Source organism: Apodemus sylvaticus, chromosome 7 (genome assembly GCF_947179515.1).
Source record: "Apodemus sylvaticus chromosome 7, mApoSyl1.1, whole genome shotgun sequence".
NCBI lineage: Eukaryota > Metazoa > Chordata > Mammalia > Rodentia > Muridae > Apodemus > Apodemus sylvaticus.
The window spans coordinates 83,199,759-83,227,058 of NC_067478.1; the positions used below are offsets into that span (position 1 = coordinate 83,199,759).

General features: G+C 46.2%; 1 protein-coding gene across 2 annotated transcripts in view; it reads right to left on the reverse strand.

Annotated features, from left to right (window-relative positions):
* Nucleotides 1–13,583, reverse strand: part of Sik3 (SIK family kinase 3) — a 213,849-nt gene extending 200,266 nt beyond the window's left edge. The window contains exon 1 of one of the 2 annotated variants that reach the window (XM_052188424.1): nucleotides 13,250–13,583. In XM_052188424.1, coding sequence (XP_052044384.1) covers nucleotides 13,250–13,522 — 273 coding nt within the window. In that variant the 5' untranslated portion in view covers nucleotides 13,523–13,583. The remainder of the gene's footprint in view (nucleotides 1–13,249) is intronic. The other variant, XM_052188422.1, reaches the window with a different exon arrangement.
* Nucleotides 13,584–27,300: the final 13,717 nt, after the last annotated feature.

Below are 27,300 nucleotides of genomic sequence, written 5' to 3' on the forward strand. Positions count from 1 at the left end.
CTGACTGCTCTTCCAGAGGTCCTGAGTTCAGTTCCCAGCAACCACATGGTGGCTCACAACCATCTGCAATGGGATCGGACGTCCTCTTCTGGTGTGTCTGAAGACAGCAACACTGTACTCACATATATCAAATAAATCTTTGAAAACGGAAAAAAAGAAGAATCATTGGCACACGGCAGAGACTGTGACTCAGTCTGCCTGTCCCCCTTTCCCTGATGGTACAATTAGGGCCTGTAGCGGCTGACTCAAAGGAAGTCAGTGAAGTCAGAGCTAGTGGGCTCAAACCACTGGCTCCTCTTCGCCATGTCAGAGGCTCATGAGTAACAAGCTTCAAACAAGCTATTTTCTTCCTCAGCATTGTAATATTCTTTAAAGAGATCCGAAAATACCATCTCAACATTTAATTGCCTCCCAGAACAACTACATTCACAGAAGCTATTTAGGTACAATATGCAAAAGCCCCAATTCTGCAGCTGACTGGGGACACAAAGATCATGGCCAGATACAACTACCCCATTCGGCTAGAACAGTAGGGCTGTTGAGTCAGAACTAGAAAGGAAGCCAAGAACATACAATCACTAAAAACATTATTTTGTGGGTTAAAAAAAAAAGAGCTACTAAAAAACTCACGTATTGTCAGAGCACTGCCTATGCAGCATCGAACGTTTTGACAGGAGGAGAGAACAACAGGAGGCAGGAAGCAGAGAGACAGAAGCAGGGATCCTGCAGGTGCCGGAGCAATCTAAGAAACACACAGCTCTGTTCCTGCCTTCCACAAGAAAAACAATTCTGTTCCTCATGGCATCGGAAGAAGACTGCCTGCCAGAGACAGAAAACAAGTTACTACATGAAAATGTCAACTTGTTCCATGGAACATACACTGGCAGCGAACAGATAAACCTTTTCATCTAGAGACGTGGGGCTCTTTCCTTCCGAGTTTTTTTTCTTTCTTATAAACATCATGGCCCGTTATCAAATTCAGTTCAATTCTAACATAAACGGACCAAAATATCACCCAAAAGTATATAGGATCGTAAAAAAACTCGGTAAAAAGTTTGTCCTCAAACTCCTAGCAGCTTTAGCTTACTTAGAATTTTAAATTAATTCAAGTAAAAGCACATGTATGTATAAAAATGTTATAATGCAACCCATTACTTTGCATGCTGAGTTGATTTTTGAAGTTCAATAATTGCCTCATAAAGACACATCCATGAAGACACACATCCTCTAAAGGAACTCACTAACTTAAAAACTTACCTACCTCAGATGCTCTTTAAGCCACTGCAAGCAAAATGACAAACTCTGCACAATATTCAGCCGCTGACACACACACACACACACACACACACTCACACCGTCATCAGCTAGGACCTTGTACACTTGGGGACTTTGCTGACACTGGTGCTGTCTGCACCTTACCAGTAGTTACTTTCCAGCACTTCGGTGGAACCCACAGGCTCCCACATGACAGACACATACTCTACCACGGAGCCACACACCCAGTCCCTAGGTTTTTGTTTGTTTTCATGCCTATTCATACTAATTGCTCTTCATATTTTAGTGATGTGATTTCATTAAATACCAGGTAAATTGATAAAAAATGGGGGCAGGGGGGCGGGTATGAGATTGCTTTCGTAAAAACTAAACTTTCAACTTGAAACAAATTTAGTAAAGTTATTAAAGTAAAGTCAAATTACATATAAGAGATATGTGGGCAAGATATGGGAGAGAGGGAGGAAGGAGGGAGGGAGTTAGGGAGGGAAGATACATAACAGCCTGCTTCTGTGACAACAGCTCTGCGTCCCCTTCAACAGTCTTGTGGGTCCTGTCCCTCTGTGAGAGGTCCAGACAGAGGGTGATTCGTGAGCAGCCCCAGGAAGGTTAGATCCACAAAGCTGGCTCAGGGAAAGGCCTCTGAGAAGCTAGAGGAGCAAGTAGACCCTCTTGCAACCAGTGTGTCTACAGGGGTAGGAGGCCACCATGCCAGCGCAGGCACAGGGGCCAGGTCAGCCGGTCAGCCCGAGCTGCCGACTTCTGGAGGCCTTCTCACCCGCTGCTGCCAAGGCTAACCCTGGTGCAATCGTTCTGGAAAGCAATGTGGAATGTAAGTATCTGGTGTCTCACAAACATGTGTGCCCTCTGGCCCAGTAATTTCCCTTTTAACAATCTATCTAAAGCAAAAAAATAAAAAATACTCCAAAGATTCAGGTGCCAACGCAGTTGCCACATTTAAAAAAAAAATTATGAAATAAAAAAACTGTGGAAAGGCTCAAAACAAACAAACAAAACAGTAGCCATGTCCCTGAAATGATATGCCCAATTAAAACTGAGGTTTATGAATGGCTCCTGGGGACAGTACAAGGAGGGCCAGACAGGTAGACGCACAGCAGTAGCAGCAGGACCCTAACTAGTTTTCAATACCTAGGCTGGCAAGAGCGTTTTACAGTATCAATAACTACTGCTCTGGGTGGCAGGATTATGGATGACATTTTCCCGTCTGCTTCTTCATAATTTCCTGATTTTCCCCAAAGTTGTTCCAGGAGCACAATGTTATTTTTGTGAGCAGAAGAAAAGGGGAAGGTGGTAGAAGAGAGGCAGTAAAAATAGACTGTGCTGAGGTAAAGAACACACTGCGCTCAACGCGGCTGCTCGTCCTCCATCCTGTTCAAAGGTTCCTTTAACTTAGCCACTTGTCTACCCTGGGAATAATGAAACATAACTTTTGTACAAGTATACTTCCTCCATATACATGGCACAAGGAAAACTAGTTGAATTAATTCATCAACAGTTAAGACCAATTAAAGAAATGAAGATTACTGGCCAGTGACAGGAAATTGAGGGGTTTTGTCTTGTTTTGATTTTTAAAATTGGATTACTGTAGTTACAAAGCAAAGAACAAGAAGCCTGAAGTTCTTTCAGAAAGAGACTGTAGCCTGCCAGAGAGAAGCACCTCAAAGCAGAAGGGGAAAACTGGAGGTGCTGGCTGGCTGGACTGACCATATTTGGGGTGTAAACTAAAGGAAGTAACCCCCAAGGAGGCTGGGATTTGAAGAGCTTCCCCTTGAAAACACGGGGTTCGTAGGGCTTGGGGTGCTGCTCCGTGGTAGTGTTTACCAAGTGTGCACCTGACCCTGGTCTGAGCCCTAACCTAGCATTACCTATAACAGCACAAGGGGTTCCTCCTGCAAGGGTAATGCGTGCTTATAGCCCCAGCCTTCAGGAATGGATGGAGGGGGTCACATGTACCTGTTAAAGTCAAGGACAGTCTGGGCATATGAATACACGAGGCCCAGAGACCTGGCTAAACACGTAAGGGCTTGTTGGGCCTGCCAACCTGCATCCCACCCCATCCCATCCCCAGGATCACAGGGTAGGACAGACCTCCCAGAGGGTATTCTCTGACTTCCATTACACATTGAGACATGAGCAGACACACACACACACACACACTCTAAATGTAATTTATAAACCCCCAAAATGAAAATATAACAAACCCCAATTTTTATCTTTTTCCACATATTTTTAAGATCCATTTTTTTATTATTTTTATTTATATGGATGGGTGGGGAACATATAGCTGCAGGTGCCCACAGAGGCCAGAGATGACAAATGTTCCTGGCGCCAGAGATACAAAAGGTTATAAGGTGACTGAGTGCTGAGAACTGAACTTGGGTCCTCTGCAAGAGCAACATCAGCTCGTAAACATGGAGTCATAGCTATAGTCCTCCACATATGTCACCACTCAGTGCATATTTAAATCATACTAAGCACTAGGTACATAATTGTATTAAATTCTTAAACTGTGCCATCCTATCAAACAATAAAAGACAGCCAGTTGCCTTTAAAAACAAAAAACAGCTGGGCAGTGGTAGCGCACGCCTTTAATCTCAGCACTTGGGAGGCAGAGGCAGGTGGATTTCTGAGTTCGAGGCCAGCCTGGTCTACAAAGTGAGTTCTAGGACAGCCAGGGCTACACAGAGAAACCCTGTCTCGAAAACACACACACAAAAAAAAAAAAAAAAAAACAAAAAACAAAAAAACAAAAAACAAACAAACAAAAAAAACATTGATTTTTCCAGGAAATAAACAATCCTTAAACTGATCCAAGAAATCCTTATAAATGTTTATGAGACACAACCGAGAACCGCAGAGGGGCCAACAAGATGGCTCAGCCAGTGATAGCGCCTGGTGCCAAACCTGCTGACCCCGCTTCCAGCCCACGCAGTAGGGAAGAGCCCTTTCCCACAAGTTGTGTGTATGTAGCGGGGTGCGTGTGTGTACAGGTGTGTGCACCTATGTATGCACGAGGGAAGACCAGATGTCGTCAGCACGAGGCGTCTTCTATCATTCTCCAACTTCATTTTTATGTTTAATATTTTCTTCTGTTGTTTGTACTCACACATGTGTGCCGGTGTGAACACAGAGCACAAGTGTGAAGGTGCCTGTGGAAGCCAGAAGAAGACATCAGAACCCCGGAAGCCATCAGGTGTGAGTGCTGGGAACCAAACCCAGGCCCTCTAGAAGAGCAGGAAGCATTCTGAACCACTGAGCCATCTCCCCAGCCCTCCAGCTTACTCTTTTTAGACAAGGTTTCTCACAGAACCTGGAGCAGTCAGTCCCGGCAGGCTAGTTCCGGAGCCCCACCTCTGCTCCCGGCACGATGTCGGCCATGCTCTGGGAGCTCCAGATATAGATTCAGTCCTCACACTTGCACAGCAAGGACTTTATGCACTGAGCCATCTCAGCCAGGCCCTATTTCTCTTTTCCAAATGTTTGCTAGGCTTCTTGGTCCTGGGTCCTTGGTCCTGGGTGCCTGCTATAAGAAGACAGGCTGACAGGCATGGTAGCAAATGCCTTTACTATCCAGTACCCAGAAAGCAGAGGCAGGCAGATCTCTGTAAGGCCAGCCTGGTCTATATACTAGGTTAAAGACAGTCAGACCTACATTACTCTCTATATAAAGCCTTGGGTTCAGTCCCCACCACCCATAAACTGGCTATGCTGGCCACACCTATAATCACTGTAGGCAGGAGGCAGAGGCAAGAGGATCACTGCAAGTCCAGGCCAGCCTGGCGCTGTAGTGACTGTGCATGCAGCTGTCACCGGAGAGCTGAGAGGGCAGTGATGGAGAACATATATAGATGGCCCTCAAACCAGAGAGTAGAGCCAGATTAAGAGGAACTCTGGATAAAGGGTTTTCAGCCCCACCTGTAGCCAGGGTATGTATCTGACTGAGCAGGTCTCTTAAGGACACAGCTATGTAGTGAGAACATACCTCTCAACAACAACAACAACAACAAAAAAGAAAAAAAAGGAAGGAGAAGAGAGGAGAGAGAAAAGGTAAGGAGAAACATGGGAACCTAGACGTTTGCAGGGAGCTTGAAGAAAGGACACACTGCAGGCGAGCAGGGCTTGGAGCTGAAACCGGGCAGGACTTCTTAATCGAAACCTAAATTTAACTTTAGCCAAAATTCCCCATCTGAGTAAGCCCTGCCAACACAGACAAAGCTAAAGAGGCAGTGGGGTCTCTTCTCCTGCCTATTGATTCTCTGAGAAGTGTAAGTGACATGCTTACAATCTGATTCCTTTTTTTTTTTTTTTTTTAGATTTAAACTTGGATTAGCCTGCAATCCACTCCCAGCTGAACCTTGGCCCCTCGTCTCCCTCCCTCCCCCTGCAAACGGCTGGGCTGACAGGTGAGCCCCACGCCCCGCCGACTCCTACCTCTGTGAGACTCCTACCTCTGTGAACAGCTTAATTCTGAGTGGTAGAGTCCTTGTATACCAAGGGTCACCTCATGACGGCCCATGCAACAGTTCCTTCCTGGCTGACGAGCTTCTGTGCTGAACAGGTTAGACACAGAGCTTTCAAGTTCCTTCATCCCCGACTGCTGAGGCTTCGCAGTGACTCTGCCTTGGCTATCCATTCAGAAATGATTTACTGTGCAAGGACCAAAGCCCAGGAGACTATCTATACTCTGGACACATCATAAGTCATCCACAGAACACTCCAACTCTAGCAATACACCAATAAGGGAGTTACTCTGAAATAAGAGGGACTGAGAAACGACGGTTGCACAGAGAACAGGCATAACTCACACCAGAAATCAGAACCAAATTAAAAACTCCCAATAAACAGTCCTCTTTTTCCTCACCTATATGGCCGAGGTACGGATGTATCTGGTTATGTAAGATGCTGTTGTCCTTTTTGTGCCCAGTAAGTTCCACAAGGATCATGGTGGTATGTAACAAGCATGGTGTTCTCTAACAGTGAAGGGAATCTATGCTGTTAAAGTGTTTGCCTCCACACCTCAATAGATAAGTAAGTAGATAGACAGATTGGTTCGTTTTTTTCCCCTTAGCCATAAAATAATCAGAATGGGTTTTGAAAACACAGCAAGCAAAGGTTCTCCATGTCCTGCTGGGCTGCTCTCTGATGTCAACCTCCTGGTCACAGGCAATCCACGGTGCACACTAGAAGGCCTGCAGAATCCAGCCCCTACCATGGATCCTCTGTAGGGAATGAAGCATTAGCCACATGGCCTTGGGTGCTTTCTGACTCTAGGATTACACACTGCTAAGAATGTTCTGTCTTCTCAACCTTTCAAAGCTGGGTTTTCCCCACCATTCCAAGGCTCAGCTAACAGCTCCATTTTGCTTTCCATGGCCTATCTGAGGTTACATCCTCCCCCCCCTCCCCGCCCAATGGCCAGCCCATTCATTTTCTCCATGGTACTGAGGAGTGGTTTTTGATGTGGTGGTGGTGGTTTGATTTGGCTTTGGTTTTTGGAGACACAGTTTCCCTGTGTAGCCCTAGCTGCCCTAGAACTCCAATGTAGACCAGGCTAGCCTCCAACTCAAGAGAGATTTGCTAGCCTGTCTCCAGAGCACCGGGATCTAAAGCACGTACCTCCACTGCCCAGATGGTACTGAGTTTTCGGTTTGTTTGTTTGTTGTTTTGTAGGTAATCTCTTATCTCCTTTATCTATTTAAAAGTAAATTCCAGCTCTTCACGTGGTAGAGCAAGTCTTTAATCCCTCCAGGGGATGGGACTGATCTCTGTAACTTATTTCAAAATAAATGAAAATATATCCCAGGTGGGTTTTTGTTTGTTTTGTTTTGATTTGTTTTATTTGTATGTCTCTCTTTTTCAAAAGTGTATTCCAAAGCTGGAGCCCATGAAATCTTCCTGAAAGAATGAAAGGGTATAGGGAAGATTCCACTCACAGCAGAAATGTCTTCTTAGGTACCTTTCACAACTTCTGGGCCTCTTGGAAATAAAGAACATTTCTTTTTATTTTCAGAGCATGGATTTTGCTCTCTTTTATGCCATGCACCAAAAAACACTAGCCAGACTGATGCTTGGAAAATGAAACAGCATTTCTGGCCCAGAGACAACTGGTCTGGGCACCTCCGGCTTGAGCCAGATCTAGGACTTTCTAGGGAGTTGGCACCAACGTCAGAATGTTAAAATAAACATCTTCGATGCTGAAAATGGAATATTGGGGCTCTGACTCGGCAAAGGCTAGTCCTAATCGGCCTTAGCACCTCACAGGGCGAGCAAAGGGGTGACCCAATCACAAGCTGCTGCGTGGTCTAGGGCTGGGACTGTCATTCCTACAGCGGAAATACAAACTCTGCTTTGGATTTCTTTCCTCTCTTCCATTTCCTAACGACTCTGTTCCTGCTTTCTAAAGGGCACAAGCGTGTGTTCATCTGCTACACCGCACTCTTCTTTAAAGGCAGACAGAAGTCAGGCTTTGAGTGTGCATGAACCGAGTCAGCAGTGAAACACACCCTTCAAAAATATGTCACAGATAAGCTCTGGAATGAGGATTTAGGGCAAAATGTTTTGTCAGTGACACATGTAAATTTTAAATTCCAGCAATGAGGATACATCCTCAATGGTAGAATGCTTTCCTGGGGAGGGGGAGGGGGAGAGGATGGGGATGCGAGCCTGCAACAAAGCTAGAAGCTAACCCTTCTAAGTATCACACCCTGTACACAAAAGCAAAGTGCAAATTATTTGGAGGGGGGGAGATAAGAGTTGGGGTGGGGGTTCGGATTTTGTTTGCCTCTCTGTGACAAGGTCTCACTAGAAATCTCAAACTGACCTTGAACTCCATCCGCCTCAGCCTCCCATGAGCTAGGATTTACAGGCATGTGCCACTAACCCCAGCTGCAAATGTGTGGCAACATTTTTCATATTTTCCACAGGATTTTAAGTGAATCTCTGAAGAAACTATTGCATGCAAAAAAAATTCATCAGTATGACAAAAATTAGTTACAAAAAACAATGAAAATTTGAGTCAGATGAGGGGCTGCATGGAATCACAGCACACCGGGTGACATGGGGGCTGTGGGATAGAGAACAGACTGGTCTACACAGGACCCTGCCTCAAAAAATGAAAATAATGATATAGGGGCTGGAGAGATGGTTCAGTGGTTAAGGGCACGGGATGCTCTTCCAGGGAGACCCAGACTCCCCAACTCCCATAAGACTTATGGCTCACAACAGCTCCAGCGAATCCAGTGTTGTCCTCTGGCCTCCAGGGGCATCAGCTGCAGGTGGCGCAGAGGCAGCCATGCCAACAAAATATCGTACATTTAAATTAATTAGTTAATTTGAAGATAATTTTCAAAGTAAGAAAGGAAAAAACCATGTAGAAGAGTACAAACCTCTAATCCAACATCTGAGAAACAGAGAGAAGAGAGATTTTTAACTCAAGGCCTCTGTGGGCTACACAGGGAGTTCTAGGCTAGCCTAAGCTATCCAGAAAATCTTGAAGGAGGGTACAGAGTGTGTGTGTGTGGGTTTGGGGGGACAAACCAAAGGGTTGAGGATGTGCATCTGTGGTACAAATACTCATGTAACTGAGTTCAATCCCCAGCACTGCTAATAAATAAATATTTTGAGATGGCCCAAAGCAAAGGCCAATGTTTTTATCAGTTCAGTCTCTTGTTAAAAAGAAAAAGAAAAAGGGAAAACAAGTTAAATGAAAAAGGGTTCTGGGCTGGAGAGACAGCTCAGCAGTTAAGAGCACTGACTGCTCTTCTGAAGGTCCTGAGTTCAAATCTCAGCAACCACATGGTGACTCACAACCATCCATAATAAGATCAGATGCCCTCCTCTGGTGTGTCTGAAGACAGCTACAGTGTACTTACATATAATAAATAAATAAATCTTTAAAAAAAAATAAAAGATATAAGAAAAAGTGTTCTGCATAAATCTCATAGCCCAATGTGGTGGCTCATGTCTCTAATCCCAACACCAAGAGATCTGAGGCAAGAAGGTCACCAAGAGCTCCAGACCAGCTGGGACTACAGAGTACCTACCACCCGGAGCAACTTCAAAGTAGCACTTGAAATAGCAGCAAACCGGTTCCCACCCCCCCTTGGATGGAAGTGTGGCATGCAGCCTGTGTCTCCCTATCCAGAATCAATGGGACTTGAAGTCAATAGCTCTTCCCAGAGTGTAAAACGCAAAAATAAATAAATAAATAAATAAATAAATAAATAAATAAATAAATAAGTGGGGGCGGGGGAGACTAGCCAGTCTTACTCATCTTACTGACTACAGCACCTGAAGAAAATGATGACATTTCTTACCTACTCCCTACGTGCCAGCAGCACACACATAGCCTGAGCAGCATTGCACATAGCAGTTAATCTGCCCAACACTGAAGCTGGTAAGCGAGTGCTAATGTCATCCCATTGTAGATGAAGAAATCTGAGCCCAGAGAGGTTTAGCCAGTGCTCAGGGCCCAGCACTGCCCCAGCCTTAACCAGCAGACAATTCAAAGCAGGCAGTTTTAGGCAAAGCTGAGGCTCTTGCCACAAAACCAGTGACAGGCGACTGACGGGTACATGCTGAAATAACAGCTTACAAATATTTGGCCAAAAGCTTTCCTAGTCGTGTGTAGCTATTTTTTTAAATATACACAGAATGTAGCTATTCTTTGTTCTGTTCCTGCAGCTAGCTTGAAGGTGCGACTAGGCACAGGAAACAGGCTATAAGTAATCAGGGAAAGGGGGGGGAAATATATTTTTTTTTAAAAAATCTTAATATTTTATAATGTTCTACCAAAAAGACAGAGAACCTTGGGCGATGTGTCTCAAAAGAAATTTTTAAAAAGGAAATCAAAGTAGGTAGGCCAACGCCAGGGTGAGCTGCAGCCCAGTGCCTGTGGTTCCTGTGAGCCTCCTGCAGTGACGCTGGCTGGCAGCATTGCTGGGCTGGACCGCGAGACTCAGCACCTGGAAGCCATGCTGCAAAGGTCCCACCGACCAAAAGGGAAAAGGGTTCCTCTGGTTCCTTTCCTTTTCATTATTTTATTCGCTCCTGGGCCCTACACTCTGGGAAGTTTGAGTTAACAGAGTTTGGATGGAGGCCAGCCTCTCTTATTGTTGGACAGAGTGCAGTAGCTTAGTCAATAAATGAAGTTTGCTTTAGCTTCTTAGTCCTTGGAATGGGACATGTAGGAAGAGGGGTTCATAAATCGTTCTCCAATGTATAGAACAAGCCGACTGCCTAACCTCCTGCTGGCACTGGCATCGTCAGTATTACCTGTGTCTGGTTTTTAGGCACGATTAGAAGAAAATCTCAGACCACTCGGTGACATAAAGGAAACAGGAAAAAAAAAAACACCTTTAAGGGAGCAAATAAATAACCTATTGTAAAAAGGGATAGGGAAGAAAAACCATCCTTTGCCTCTATTTGACCTGACTGCAGAAGATAAACACTGCAGGACCCGGGAAGAAAAGCCTAGCTTCCTGAGGAACAGCAGTTCCAGCGACTTCTAGTACCTGGGCACCTTCCCTGCCATTATATAACCAAGCCATGGCCTCAGTAGGCCATCCCAGCGTATATCAGCAGCTGCTGGGCACGTCTCAGCTGTCAGTATTGAAGGACCCTTCCAAAATGTATTCAGATAAGCAGGGAAGAAGCCAAAATATGCCCATGGATCACCCTGAGCACGTGACAGCTCCTTGTGAATCCGGCTTCACTCACGGCAGAGTCATTTAAGTAGCAGAAAGATAGGGCGCTTGGAACTGGAACCAGAAAACTGCACACTGCTTCAGAAGCACAAACAAATGCTGGTATGGTCTCTTCCACACATACAACTCACTGCCCCAGCCATTTCAGCCTCATTCAAGTCTGAATATTTCCATACATAGGAATTGCATAACTGCACACCACAAACGATCAAAGATAAAAACCAACATAAACAGTGACACCCGTCTATAAACAAGCCAATGCTGTAAAGGCTGCAGTCCTAAAGGCACACACACACACACACACACACACACACACTAGAAAGCAGCCAGACCAACCATAATTAGGCACTGGCTTTGCTGACTACTGAAAACAAAAATGTCCCTTTTATATATAAAGCCAAGAATCAACTGCTTGCAATTATGTTTATAAGACACTCAACCCGGCTTGTCATAGATTTTTTTAATCAATATTTTGACATAAAGATTCAAATTTCTTTAAATCGTAGAGAATGTAGCCAGACAACAAATTATGTTTGTGGAGTCCATTTCCCAGAGGTCAGAGCAAAATAATCACAGAAGCAGAGGGGGAGAGAAAACAAGGAGGCATCTTGTTTGTAAACACAGGTTTGACTAGGCCAACGGTAAACACACTGTAGGGGGTGAGGAGATGCAGGCTCAAGCTACAGCTGCGGGCCTGAGGGATTGCAACAGGAGGGGCGCACTTGAGTCTGTCACTGGGCTCTGAAGACTTGAGGCCTTCTGGTAAAAACTGACAAAAAGGCTTGAAGGGGTCCCACCAGAGGAAGTGAAACTGACCAATCACTCTGCCGCTGCTGCCAACCACCCACCCACCCTCGGAAGAAGGGCCCCTTGTAGTCTTTGAGAGAAAGAGGCGAGGGAAGGAACTTTCAGGTTGCCAATAAGCAATAAGCAGGAGACAAGGCCCAGATAAGTCACTGGGCAGGGAGTGACTGACTTAAAAGCCAAAACAAGGTATGCTAAGATAAACAGCGGCTAGGGTGAGGAGGGGAGGGGAGTCCTGTGTCTCGGGTAGGAAGCCGCATAGGTAGGAAAGGTTTTTCATCAGCCAGGCTGAAGAAAAACTCAACCTACTGTTTTAAATATAATGAATGACTAAGTTAAAAGTACCCATTTAAGTGAGGTATGGAAGCAAAGAATTGGGAATTCAAATGGGCTTTGTGGGTTCCAGCAAAACTAAATGATTCCTCGATCCTCTCAATGAAGAAAGAAATGTAAAACTGCTACCTCTGTTTCAGAAAGAAAGAAAGAAAGAAAGAAAGAAAGAAAGAAAGAAAGAAAGAAAGAAAGAAAGAAAGAAAGAGAACCGTATGCGCATACATACATGGTTTCCTGACTGACCTTGGCCAATTTCACTACTACAGCTCCTCAAATCCCTTGGGAACCAAAGGGCTCAAATGAGTGTAATTCTGTAGTGTCAATCCAATCCCACAGTTCCCTTCCCTACTGAAAAGCCCACCCCGAGCTCTACAAAGCCTACAATTCCAGACCCACAATTCTGACAACTAAAAACAACCAGCAAGCCATCTATCCTAAATTGTTTAACCCTTGGTTAGCTAGTGCCACCAGGAACCCTGACCCTTGGAGACATCTGGTCATGGGTCCATTCCATTTTTCCCCTAATTCCCCGTTTTCTTCACTGCCTCTTCCAATAATCAAGTATACTCCTCGGGCTTCCAACTGACACCATCTACCTATCTTAAATAATCAAACGTGGATTGATTCCTTCCTCCGGTATAGGTGCCAGGTCCTCATCTCCCGGTGCCTTGCACCCACCGCATACCCTCAGTCCATGCCCCTGCGGTCCTGGGAAGCCTGAGGCAGCCAGTTTGCACATCTCCCCCATCCTGCGGTCCACATTTCTTATGCCCCTGCCCTCATTCTGATGGTTTCCTAATTGCTGGTTCCGGAGTCTTCCTGGCGAGCAGTCCGCCGGCCCCCAGAGAGTTCCAACGCCTCCTTTCCAGTCACCCCCCCCCCCCGACCCTGCGCACAGCCCTGGGGACCTCTTCGGTGTCCAGCTGCTAAGTTCCCGGTGCCCCCCCTTCCGGAACCCCTCCGCTCTGAGGTCCCTGCCTTCTCCCGCCAGCACCGGTCCCCACCGCTGACCCTGACCCGAGCCCCGGGGAATCGCGGACTCCCCTGGCCCCACCGCCCTGCAACGCCCCCCGGGGTAGCGCAGCCCGCAGCCGCGCGGTTCCCAGCGCCACTACCTTGGCCTTGGTGACGAGGTGCGTGGCCCGCTTGACCACAGCGAAGTTGCCCTTGCCGATGGTGCGGTCGATCTCGTAGTAGCCGATGCGACCGGACATCGACCCGCGGGAGGCCGGGGCTGTGGGACGCGGCTGGCCGGCGGCCGGGGGCACTGCGGCGGGGGCTGCCGGGGGCCCCGCGGCGGGCGGAGGCAGCAGGCGGCCGGCCGGCCCGGCTCCCCCTGCTCCGGCCACGGCAACCCCGCCAGCTCCGCTCGCCGCCGCCGCCGCCATCTTGTTGTGCAGTGAAACCTCCGGGGCCGCGGGGAGCCGGCCAGGGGGGAGGGGGCGCGGGGGGGCCGAAAGAGGGGGGTTGCCGACAGACGTCACTCCGGGAGGCGGGGCTCCCGCGCCGCCAGGCGCCCGGCGCCATAGCAACCGCGCGTCACGTGCGGACGCGCGTCACTGCCCGAAGCCATGGCAACCGTGACCTCACCGGGCGAGCTCGACCTTCCCGCGTGGGTCCCTGTTCCTGAGGCGCCGGCTCCCTAGTGCCCCCCTCTGGGGAACAGGCAGTGAAAACGTCGAGGGTCAGCAGCAACTCCTAAGCTTCCGCCACGGCTAGCGAGGTAGGGATATGAGATGGGAGACCCCAGAATCAGACCCCCGATGGCCCCCGGTTCGCCGATGGGATCCCTGCTTCGACCTGTGTCCCAGTTCAGTCACTACCAAACCTCCCTTAAAAGGATTTCCTCATCACCAAAAATACCAGCCTTGTCCCACTTTAGCCCTGGAGGCCACAGAGGCAGGAATAGCTACAGTATTTAAGCAACTGTAACCAAGTTGGTAGCAAGGCAGGGGAATTGTTCAGCAAAACTCTTACAAAACCCAGCTCACTTTGTAAAATCAATCTAATAGTCATCGAACCCAGAGTGCGGAAATTAGAGTTTGCATATTCAAGGGCGTTGAACCCAGCCCAAACATACATTCCAGTCATTGGATGGGTGGGGGCCAGAAGAGGAACGTCATTTTCCTTCCTGCCACCCCAGCTCGGAACAATTCTCCAACCAGTTTGTGAGAATTTCTGCACTCCTTTTCTGTTGCTGGGTTAGTACTGGTGAAGTGCGTTGCATCCAGGACCACATCATGCTTAAAGATGAGCAATCCGTTAAGCGAAATGAGTAAATAATATAAATTCCATCCCTACTAATGACTCTCCGAGGACATTAAAAGTGATCAAATTAATAACCTCTGCAATAAAACTCATATCCCTCTTTTTTCCCCTCCTGCTATCTGACATTCCACATCCTGGGCTGTTACCCAGCCTCTCCCCCCTCCTCCTTCCTTATTAAGTAGATTGATTTATCTGCCTCTGGTGGGGATAGGAAATTGGGCTGTAAAGGAGAGATAGCCTTTAGTCTGTTAGGAAAGGAAGGAAGAAGGCTGTGAACATTCCTTTGTTTAATTGTATCTCATGTATCCAGTGCTGTTCTACCCACACCTGTATCTCTCTCCGTGGCACAGGAGTATTGTCACGACTCTTTGCAATATCAAAAGGTGACATCCAGGTCACTGGGTATGTGAGAGAGGAAATGCATGCTTACTCTTTCTGACCACGGGCCTTTTCCCAATGTTCTGATCCCCCCCCCCCCTCCATCTGACATAAGTAAAGGCTGGGTCTAGGGTAGGACTGAGAGGTCATCCCACAATTGCCTTGGCTCAGTTCCCTGGTGGCTGTTTCAAATTGCCAGCACAATTAACACTAACTGGCTCCTTTACGAGCAAATAAGGATGGGGATGAAGTGGACCTTGCTTCTTAGGCTGCTTGAACCTATTCATCAAGTGAGATTGTGAAATCCGAGATGAATGGCTGGGTGTGGCCAGCCACCCTGACAGCTTCACAGCCCTCTCTCGCATCTACGGCCTATAACTTAGGAGCTGGACCTCAGAATGAGTTTTACCATCTCCTTGGAGGTGGAGAGCTCTGAGGGTGAGACAAAGAAAGACAATCTTTCTAAGGTCTTAGAATTAGTACTGAAACCACTCTTTTCTTTTTTCTTTTTTTTTTTTTGGTTTTTTGAGACAGGGTTTCTCTGTGTAGTCCTGGCTGTCCTGGAATTCACTCTGTAGACCAGGTGGGCCTCGAACTCAGAAATCTGCCTGCCTCTGCCTCCCAAGTGCTGGGATTACAGGTGTGCACCACCACGCCCGGCTCTGAAACCACTCTTATCTTGGCTGTGTACCCAGAATGTCTTCCACTCTTGTACATAATTTGAAAATTTGTTTGTTTTCTCTGAGACAGAGTCTCTCCACATAGTTCTGAATATCCTGGAACTGCATAGGTAACCAAACCAGCCCCAAGCCAGCCTCAAAGGCACAGAGGTCCACCTGCCTCTGCTTCCCCTGTGCTGGGATTAAAGGCCTGTAGCCACTTGCCCCGCTAAACAAAGTTTCATTTAGCCCTGGCTAATTTCAGAAGTTGTGTGTAACAAAGGACAGCCTTGAATTTGTGATCCTCTGCTTCCACTTCCCAAATACAGGAATCACAGGTGTGCCCTGACCCGTTTTATGGGGTCCTGGGGATCAAACTCATGGCTCCGTGCATGTTTTACCACGCACTCATTCTACCAACTGAGCTGCACCCCTTATTCAAATTCTCATTCCATCACTCCTCCCATCCTCCACTTCAAGAAAGCACTCAGGAGGAGCTAGGAAAATAGAGCATTGCTTTAATTTTCAAAGAGAAATGACCTATCCGGCTGGTTCTCTAGCAGTGAGTATAGGATAGCCAGATAATGTCATGGATGGTCCTTGCCTTTATGTAACGGGGCCAGAAGGTGGTGCATTCAATCAAGATCTGGATAAAGACTTGCTGGGTGCTCAGAGACCTCAATCCCCAGCATCATAAAATAATAATAATAATAATAGCCAAGCACTAGATTGCACAGTATACTTGTAGAATATTATAAAATCACTTAATATTTATAACAAGCCTGGTGTCACACACCTTTAATTCCAGCACTTGGAGTTCCAGGTCAGCCTTGTCTGCAAATCGAGTTCCAGAATAGCCAGGGCTACACAGAGAAAACCTGTCTTAAAACAAAACAAAATCTCACAACAATGTCTGGAGAGGTATTATATTATTAGACACATTCTGCAGCTACGGAAAAGGAGAAGTGGAGAGACTAAAAGGATTGTCCAAGGTCACAGAGCCTGAAGTGGCAGGCTTTGGACTGAGATGCCAGCGGCTGCCGCGGGAGCTGGTGTTCTGCAGATTCTTTCCCTATTTCTAATCCTTATGAAGGAAGACGCCAGAAGGAAAATCACATTACTCAACTAAGGCTGACTTGTTTAGATTCAACCTACTGTACTAGTTTTTGTTTTCAACGAGCCCCAAGGCTCATATGTTAAAACTCTGCTGCCCGATGTGGCATTATTAGGAGGTTATGGTTATGAATGCTTTATTAAGAGAAGGGACCTGGTAGGAGGTCTTTGGGTGGTCTGGGGCATGTCTTTTTTGGTTTGGTTTGGTTTGGTTTGGTTTGGCTTGGTTTGGTTTGGTTTGGTTTGGTTTGGTTTGGTTTTTTTCAAGACAGGGTTTCTCTGTATAGCCCTGGCTGTCCTGAAACTCACTCTGCAGACCAGGCTGGCCTCGACCTCAGAAATTCACCTGCCTCTGCCTCCCAAGTGCTGGGATTAAAGGCGTGTGCCACCACTGCCCAGCTGGGGCATGTCTTTAGAAGGAAATGTGGGATTAGGAAGTTGGTGTTCCTCTCTTTCCCTCTCCCTCTCTTCGGCTTCTTGGCCATGAAGTGAAACTATACTCTACCATGTGCTCCCTCCATGATGTGTTTCCTTGACCCAAGCCCAATAGAAACCTTTTCTCTTTAGAAATGAAAAAAAAAATTAAAATAGAAAGGAAAGGAAAGGAAAGGAAAGGAAAGGAAAGGAAAGGAAAGGAAAGGAAAGGAAAGGAAAGGAAAGGACATGGCTGTCCCTAGGCATGGTAGGGGGAGAAAGTTTCTATAGCTATGTGGGAGAGCTTAGCCAGAGGCAGACATACCTAAGAGAGTTCAGAAAGGGCATGACCTGGCTGAGCTGGGCCCCTTGAGAGGGGAAAGGAGAAAGGAAAGGGGAACCTGGTGGAGCAGCCTGGAGGCCAAAGCTACAAAAAAGGGAATGTAACCAAAATGTGTGGATTATATAGGGAAGAGCCTCTGGGGAAGGAAGCCTTGGGTTGGAATGTTTAGGGTAAGGGGTGGGGTATGGTAGCCGTACCCTGTAACTTATTGGGAATGGGGATAGTGGGAGTACCTGGTAGCCAGATATGCTTTGATATCTTAAAAAGATAGCTCCAGGCTTGAAACTTAACAAAAGGTTGACTATCCTATATATTTGAACACTGATTAGAATAGCAGTAGAGAAGAGGAGGTGGTGGGTTGCTGGAAGGCAGACAAAGGGCCCTGAAGTATCTGAATGAAAACAGCAGGCCTGTGATGGTGTCTCTTATAAAACTCCCAGAGGGAGACTTGCTTGCTGTTCACTAGGAAAGAACATCACTGCCCTAATGAATTGCCCCAAGAGGTGTGTGTGTCCCTGCCCCTTTCTGAGGACTGTCTTGGGTTGCTGAAATCTCAGAGACGTGCCATTTAGTAAGAGCAGGGCAAAGAGATGGCTGCAATCAGCTACTATATCCAACTACTTGCTTTCTGCAAAGGCAGAGGTACATTCAAAGACTAAAATGAACCTTTCCACAGTGTGACGGCATTCTGTGTGGTTGCAAAACCTAAGAAGCCCAAACCAAGACATTGTTGTTGACGATGGTAGAACAGAGGCCTGGGGGATGAAGGCTCATCTGCTCACTGGGTCAAAAGTTCATTCCCCATGGTGACCTCATGGCCTGAGTGCCACACCACTGACCCATGAGAACAAGCCAGATGTAGTGACTGGAATCTGTTATCCAGGACTCCTAGAGTGAGATAATAGCCAAGACAGGAGAATCACCTGGAAGCTCAAGGGCCAGCTAACATAGAGGCTAGATTGTGACAGGGCAAGAGACATACTGCCTGAGCAGGGAGAAAGGCGAGGACTGATCCGAAAGGCTGGTCCCTGACCTCTACCTGTGCCATGGTATGTACACACTATGGCTTGCATACTCTCCCAACCATGCACGCATGTGCACAAGTATAGACACATACACATAATAGTGATATAATAAAATCTTAAAAGGGCAGTCACAGAGATGGGGCTGGGGTAAAGGTGTTTTCTGCAAAGCCTGATGACTGACCCCCATTTGATCCCTGGGATCCATAGGGTGGAAGGAGAGAGACGGCTCCTGCAGGTTGTTATCTGGCTTCCACATGTTCCGTAGTACACACACACACACACACACACACACACACATACACACACACACACACACACATACACACACACACACACACACACACACACACACACACACACGTAAGGTTGAAAAGATTGGGGTTGGGGGACTCTAACGCTATAGTAAAATGCTTGCCTCATTCATTGCCTTGCATGTATGAGACCCTAAGTTCAATCCATAACATCACAAAAAGAAAAAAATTCATGCTTCTATAAGTGATACAAAATCTAGGATCTGTTCCAGGTATGGTCTGTAATGTGACCAGTTGGGAACCTGAGACAAGGTTACCACAAGTTCAAGGCCAACCTAAGTTATATAATAAGACCCTGTCTTTAAAAAAATAGAGAAAATATTTTAATGATTTACAAATTTTTTTCATATAAGTATTTTGCCTACAAATATGCATGTGTATCAGTGTGCCTGCAAAGGCTAGGAAAAAAATCTCTGGAGCCAGGCGTGCATGTGGCGCACACCTTTAACCCCAGGACTCCAGAAGCAGAGGCAGGTGGATCTCTGTGAGTTTAAGGCCAGCCTGGTCTACAGACTGAGTTCCAAGACAGCCAGGACCAGACTACACAAAGAAACCCTGTCTTCCCCTTCCCCCTTGGTTTTTCTCTGTGTAGCCCTGGCTGTCCTGGAACTCACTCTGTAGACCAGGCTGGCCTCAAACTCAGTAATCCACCTGCTTCTGCTGCCTCCCAAGTGGTGGGATTAAAGGTGTGTGACGCCAGTGCCTGGTGAGAAATCCTGTCTTGAAAAAACAAAAACAACCCTGTCTGGAAAAAAAACCCAAAACCCAAAAACCAACAACAAAAAAAAACAAAGAAAAAAAAAACAAAAAAAGAAAAAGGAAAAAGGAAGGAGAGGAGAGGAGAGGAGGTGAGGCGGCGAGAAGAAGAGAAGGAGAGAAGGAAAGGAGAAAAGGCATTGAGTCCCCTGAACCCAGGGTTACAGATGGTTGTGAACTACCCCCCATGTGAGTGCTAGGAATCAAACCCAGGTCCTCTGCAACCACTGGGCCACCTATTTGTACTGTTTGTTTGTTTGTTTGTTTGTAGACTGGTCTCATTGTGTAGCCTGAAGGCCCTGGAATTCAGTATGGACCTCCATGGCCTCAGGCTCACGCAGATCCACTGCTTCTGGCTCTCTGACCTGGGATTAAAGGCCAACCCCACCACCTAGCATGCTTAGCCATTTGTTTTCCAGATATAATTTCCTTGTATAGCCCTGGTTGTCCTTGAACTCACTCTCTAGACCAGGCTGGCCTTGAACTCACAGAGATCCACTTGCGTGCTTTTCCATTTTGAAAACTTAACCTCAATGCTAGGCAGCTTACCAGCAAACTGTATCCTCACCATATTGCCTCAAGCTTTTCAGAGCTCTGAGATTATAAGGAGGATCTGGTCTCTGGACATCTCTGGAATCAGCTGACACAGGGACAGATAGTTGACATGTATACTTTATTCAAAACATCTGCATACCAAACACAATGTTGCTGAATGTTTTTATTCTGCTAATTTTGAAACCAGGGACATACTACTTGAGGCTAATTCTGCCAGCACACAGGAACTGGGACACTGTGGGCCATATTATCTGAAATTCCAATCACCCTGGTGTCTGGGAGACGCGTCTGAATGTGAGGCTTCTCTGTGCTGGGGCTGCCCTTTATTTCACCATCTCGGTTGTGTGGCTTTTACCTCCTCTTAAATCCCAGATCAACCCAGTCTGGCTTGCATGTCTCCTCTGACTGCCTAGAAACAGGCTTAAACAGCCAAAGAGAACAACCTGGTGTCCAGCTATAAAGCACCACGGAGAAGTTCCTGAAAGCAGATAGAAGCTTTCCATTGAAGTCTGGCTCCCAGTTGCCCCACGCATGATGCCCCACCCAAACAAAACTTGCCCCCTTTTTTTAGTGTGTGTAGTAAGATTTGACTGAAGATTTTTTTATAGTTACTCCTATCCCTTAAACCATTCCCAAATATCTTCAAGCCTTCTAAAGAAGACTTTTCATTCTGATTTTTGCTGTTGTTGTTTGAAGACCACTCTCTGAGTGGCCCTGATGGACCTGGAACTCACTGTGTAGACCAGACTGACCTTGAATTCAGAAATCAGCCTCCAGAGTGCTGGGAATAAAGGCATGCGAGACCACGCCCGACTTATTTTTATAGTATTGTGTCTGTGTGATGTGTTTGGGGGTACACACATTTTATGGAACATATATAGAGATCCAGAGACAAGTTGAGCCAACACCCCCATTTATTTCTTGATGTTTTAGTTGTGAGCTTTCTCTCCAGCCCCACCAATGCTATCTCCCCTACCCACCCCTTTTGAGACAAAGTTTTGCTATGTAGCCCTGACTGTCATGGAACTCATTCTATAAACCAGGCTGGCCTCAGACTTTGAGATCTGCCTGCTTCTGCCTCCAGAGTCCTGGGACTAAAGCTGTGCTCCACCATCATTTAGCCTTTCAAGCTCTCTCTTTGGGCTCTTCCCATCTCCTGCCCAGGATTCAAGCAGCCCTGCTTCAGTTTCCAGAATGGGTGGGGTTACAGGGGCATGCCATGGGGCCCTGCTGGTTTTCTACATATTTATGTTTGACTGTATTAGCATTCAGACTCAGTCTCTTCCTCTAATAAGTAGATAGATAGATAGATAGATAGATAGATAGATAGATAGATAGATAGATAGATCATCTCCTGGGGGTTTCCTCATTGATAATTGTCTTACAGTTCTGGGGATAAGTATATCCAGGCCCTGACACACGCAAAACCAGTCTCCCACAACACTCTCCAGCTCCCAACTTTGGTTTGATATAGAATATCACTGGAACATTCATTAGAAGAAAATATCCATCCAGGACAATGTTTTCCCACAAACATGTGTGTACCTTATGCTGAGGTTTCTTCATTTAATCAGATCTCCAGTACTTATGCCATAAAGCCTTTTAAAAACCAGGCCTAGTGGCTTACACCCTTAATCCCCAACTCTGAAAGCAGAGGCAGGTCCCATCCAAGGCTTGTTTGACACAGGGTCTTGTTATATATCCAAGCCTATCCTCAAACTTCCTATCCTCCTGAAGTTGAGGAGTACAAACTGCCAATCCTGGCCAGATCTGGGCATATTGGTTTTGATGGTGGTGGTAATAGTGTTGTTGTTGTTGTTGTTGTTGTTGTTGTTGTTGTTTTCGTCGTTGTTGTTGTTGGTGGTGGTCTTTGTATTTATGTGTCTGTATGTGTGTACTTATGTGTGGAGACCAGAGGGCAAATTGTCAGGGATTGTCCTCAGTCTCTCCCTGTTGTGTGCCTCTCTTGCTTGGTGATTCAGTCAGACTGGCTGGCAGACAAGCCATGACCACCCTTCTTGCCTCTGCCCCCTCACAATTGGGATTACAAGTATGCATCACCAAGTGTGTTTTTCCGGATGAAACTCTGGCCTCCATGGTATCTTTGCATATCAAGTACTTTGCTGAATGAGCCATGTTCCCGGCCCTTTTGGAGTGTTAGATGATTGGTTTTGAGGCAAGGTCTCACATAGTCCAAGTTCCCCTTGAACTTGCCATGTAGCCGACAGGACCCTAATCTTCTAATCCTCTTGCTTCTATCTTCCAAGTTCTGGGATCACAGGTGTGAGCCACCGAGCCCAGCTAGAATCTTGTGTATCTAGATCCTTTCTCTTAAATATAAAAGCCAGGCAGTGGTGGCGCACACCTTTAGCCCAACACGTGGGAGGCAGAGGCAGACAGATCTGTGAGTTTGATGTCAACATGGTCTTCAGAGCGAGTTTTAAGACAGCCAGGGTTACACAGAGAAACCCTGTCTCGAAGAAAGGAATGAATGAATGAATGAGTGAGTGAGTGAGTGAGTGAGTGACTTAGTTAGTTAGTTAGTTAGTTAATTAGTTAGTTAGTTAGTTAGTTAGTTAGTTAGTTAGTTAAAGTGTACCTAAGATCTTAGGAAGTCAGAACTAAAGGCATGCTTGGAACTTTCCCTTTCTGTCTCTGGCTCTGCACCTGGTTCTCCTCTCCTCTCCTTGCCTCTCTCCTTGCCAGTGTCTCCTGTGCGTAGCATCTGCCTTGGGAATTGCCTCTGGGTCCTAAGTGGTCTTCTTCAAACCTCTCCCTGTTTTCCCGACTAAGATTGATGTTCTGCTTCTTGCACTGAGTGGGTGTTACTCGGGTTTTCTACCAGTGTTGCCAGCTGACAGCCCAGCGCATTTTCTGCTCCTCGGACTGGCTTCGGGAGCATTAGCTTTCTTTTCAGGCCCCTGTAAAACAGAACCCAGTGAACCCTTTCCCTTGGCAGCAGAGACACCTGCTGGTGGAATTGTAAAGTACCGTTTGCCCTCTTTTACTAGGGCCCTGGAATTCTTTCTACTTAAACTTTGGGGAAATTGAAAACTGGAAGCCCACATCAAGAGTCAGAAAGGTGAAATCCAAAAGGAAGCAGCCTCCAGGAAGCAGAATTTTTTAAAAAGATTTATTTATTTATTTATTTCATGTATGTGAATTCATTATCGCTGTCTTCAGACACACCAGAAGAGGACATAGGATCCTCATTACAGATGGTTGTGAACCACCATTTCGTTGCTGGGAATTGAACTCAGGACCTCTGGCAGAAGAGCCAGCACTCCTAACTGCTGAACCATCTGTTCAGCCCAGAATGTCTTTATGGCCAGAAAGATAGTAGAGTGGGGGCTGGGGAGCCAGGTACGTGTTTGCCATACAAACGGAAGGACCTGAGCTCAGGAGTGTGGGTTGCACCCTATTAATCCCAGCACTCAGAAGGCAGATGCAACCAAATACTTGAGGTCTCTGCAAGAACACTCTTAACTGCGGAACTCCCTCTCCACCCATTTATTTTATTTTATATTTTACTTGGGTGACAGGGTGAGTGTGTGTGTGTGTGTGTGTGTGTGTGTGTGTGTGTGTGTGTGTGTGTGTGTAAAACCCCTCCTGGATGTCATAGAACTAGCTCTATAGGCCAACTGGCCTCAAACTCACAGAGATCTTCCTGCCTCTGCCTCCGGAGTCCTGGGATTAAAGCCTGCTGCCTTCCATCTGTTTCTGTTTCTTTTAACTCTTGACTCTTTATTTCTACTCTGTAGCTTCAGCTGCCTAGCTCAAGGATCACTCCTTTCTCAGACTCTCTAGTGCCAGGATTACAGCCATCACCCTGGGTTTTAAAAAAAATTCATTATGTTTCTATTGTTGGGCTGGAGAGATGGTTCAGTGTTTAAAAGCACCATCTGCTCTTCCAGAGGTCCTGAATTCAAGTCCCAATAACCACAAGGTGGCTCACAATTATCTGATGTCCTCTTCTGGTGCGTCTGAAGACAGAGACAGTGTACTTAATTACATAAAATAATAAATCCTAAAAAAAAAAAGAAAGTTTCTATTGTTAAGAGTTTTATTGTTAGCTGGAGAGATGGCTCAGCGGTTAAGAGCACTGACTGCTCTTCCCAAGGTCCTGAGTTCAAATCCCAGCAACCACATGGTGAATCACAACCATCCATAAGGAGATTTGACTCCCTCTTCTGGTGTGTCTGAAGACAGCTACAGTGTACTTACATATAACAATAAATAAATCTTTTTTAAAAAGTAAAAAATTAAAAAAAAAAGAGTTTTATTGTTGTTTTGCCTTATTAGAGCTGGAACCCAGGGCTTTGTCCCTGTTGGGCAATAGTTCTACCACAGAGCTACATCTTCAGCCCAACTGAAATAAAGTTTAAGTTAAATTAAAGGTGCAAGCTGCTGAGATTGCTCAGGGGATAAAACTTTCAACTGCTAAGTCTGGCCGGGCAGTGGTGGCACACACCTTTAATCCGAGCACTTGGGAGGCAGAAGCAGGCAGATTTCTGAGTTTGAGGCCAGCCTGGTCTACAGAATGAGTTCCAGGACAGCCAGGGCTATACAGAGAAACCCTGACTCCAAAAACAAACAAACAAACAAAAGGGGGGAGTCAACTGCCAATTCTAAGTAACTGAGCAGTGTGGTATCCCTACCCCACGGATCCATGTGGTGGAGATATCATACTCTGAAGACTGTCCTCTTCAGAGGACAGATCAGAGGTAGAGGCAGGCAGATTTCTGAGTTCGAGGCCAGCCTGGTCTACAGAGTGAGGTCCAGGACAGCCAGGGCTACACAGAGAAACCCTGTCTCAAAAAACCAAAAAAAAAAAAAAAAAAAAAAAAGAAATGCACATAAAAATAGATGAGTCACTGACACATGACTACACTAAAAGAATAGTGTAAGAGTAGACTCCACATATGCTACAGTAGCAGGTGCAAGAATGCATCAGAAAAAGGAAAAATTGTACAGGGGATTAGTGGTACATGCATTTAAACCCAGCACTCAGAAGCAGAGCCAAGGGGATCCGTGTGAGTTCAAGACCAGCCTTATCAACCTAGTGAGTTCCAGATCAGTCAGAGCTACACAGTGAGATGAGACCCAGTCTCAAACAAAGGGCCGGAGAGATAGTTCCGTGGTTAAGAGAATTGTCTCTTCTAAGAGACGGGTCAATCCCCAGGACCCACATGACTGCTCACAAGAGCTTCAACATCCTCACACAGACACATACATATGCAGGCAGATCAGAAATGCACATAAAGCCGGGCCGTGGTGGTGCACGCCTGTAATCCCAGCACTTGGGAGGTAGAGGCAGGCAGATTTCTGAGTTCGAGGCCAGCCTGGTCTACAGAGTGAGGTCCAGGACAGCCAGGGCTACACAGAGAAACCCTGTCTCAAAAAACCAAAAAAAAAAAAAAAAAAAAAAAAAAGAAATGCACATAAAAATAGATGAGTCACTGACACATGACTACACTAAAAGAATAGTGTAAGAGTAGACTCTGCTGAGACCCGGTAGGTGAGCCCCATGCTGAGGCCGTTCTAGAATCCTTCCAGGCCTCCCCTACTTTGAAATCCCTGAGAGGGGGGAGCCCTCATTGCAATGAGCCTAGATCATAGAAACCCCAGGTAGCTATCACATACACAGCCTTCAATGTTTTTAAAAAACAACAAAAAAACCACTGCGATTTCTTCTACTGACTTTTTTTTTTTTTTTTGGTTTTTTGGATTTGGTTTTTCAAGACAGGGTTTCTCTGTATAGTCCTAGCTGTTCTGGAACTCACTCTGTGGACCAGGCTGGCCTTGAACTCAGAAATCCACCTGCCTCTGCCTCCCAGAGTGCTGGGATTACAGGCGTGCGCCACCACTGCCCGGCTTCTACTGACTTTCAAACACCAAGTATTACCTCACTTGGCTGAGTCCAAAGCATCAGGCCAGCTCACTCATTCCTCCATAGCCAGCCCCCCCCCCCACTTCCTCAGCCTCAGGTTACATCCACCTGCTCTGTCCATTCCTTCCCACCTCACAGCAGGCTCCTCAGCTAGGCATGGTCACCTCTTACTGTTATAACTCACTCCTGAACTTCCGTTGTCTGAGGTTTTGCCTCTCCTTCAAGGTAGAGTTCAGCTCAGTCCCAGGTGAAAATTATTCATAAGCTGTGTGTGCTTGAGAAGATTAGCTAACTTCTCTGGGCCTATCATCTTCAACTATAAAATAATTAACAGCAATCTTCCCCATAAGATTGTTGAGAGGAGTAAGTAAATTACCATTGCCAGAAGTCCAAATGATGAAAGAAATATTTTTGGCATGTGTATGCCCACACATGCAGGGCAGAGCTAGGCACTGGATGGCCTCCTCAACTGCCATCTGCCCTACTTAACACATGGAAACAGGGGCTCTCGCTTGAAATAGAGCTCCACAATTCAGATAGTCAGCCTGGGCTGGTGATTCCCTACCTCGGCATCGCAAGCACTAAGATTAAAGACTGTCACAACATTTACATGGGTCTGGGGATTCGAACCCTAGTCCACACACTTGCCTGGCAAGCTCCTTTACCCACTGAGCCATCTCACTGGTCCTTAATGAGTTTTGTTTTTGATTTACAAAGAGGACAATAAGCCAATGAGCCAAGCAGAAGAGGTTAGTTACATAGGTAGAAAAAGATAAAGAAAACAAAAACAAAACAAGCAAAGCAGTTGTTTCAGTTATTTATCTTGTAAGGCATTGGCGAGGAGACTGAACAGGAGAAATATAGGTAACGTCTGGTTACCTTCCTCAAAGGAGTTAAATGGAATTGCCGGGTGATGGTGGTATGCTCCTTTAATCCCAACATTCAGGAGGCAGAGGCAGGTGGATCTCTATGAGTTCGAGGCCATCTTGGTCTACAGATAGAGTTCTAGGACAGCCAGGACTACACAAAGAAACCCTGTTCAGGGGAGGGGACCGGGAACTAAGAGGAATAGCAATTTGTTATCAAGCTTATAACTGTCCTATTTGGGGAATTTCTCTTTTTGTCATTTCTCAGAAAGTCAGATAGCAACTTAGTTTCTGTTTGGTAAACTTTAGTATAAATAGCCCATTTTTATTTGTATGAAATTGATACATAATATCTGGGGTACTACTTGATTGCTCTTGATCCGTGTTTGCAACATCTGTCTGGGTCTACTGCGAGAGCTCTGTCCAAAACAATGGCCTCAGGTTTGGGTTTTTGTTGGTGGTGGTTTTTGTGTTTTTTTTGTTTTTGTTTTCTTGAAAGGAAGTCTCACCTGTTTTCCAGGCTGGTCTTAAACCTACTTTCTGTGTGCTGGGATGAAAGCCTGCTTCACAGCACTCGGCTTTCACTTT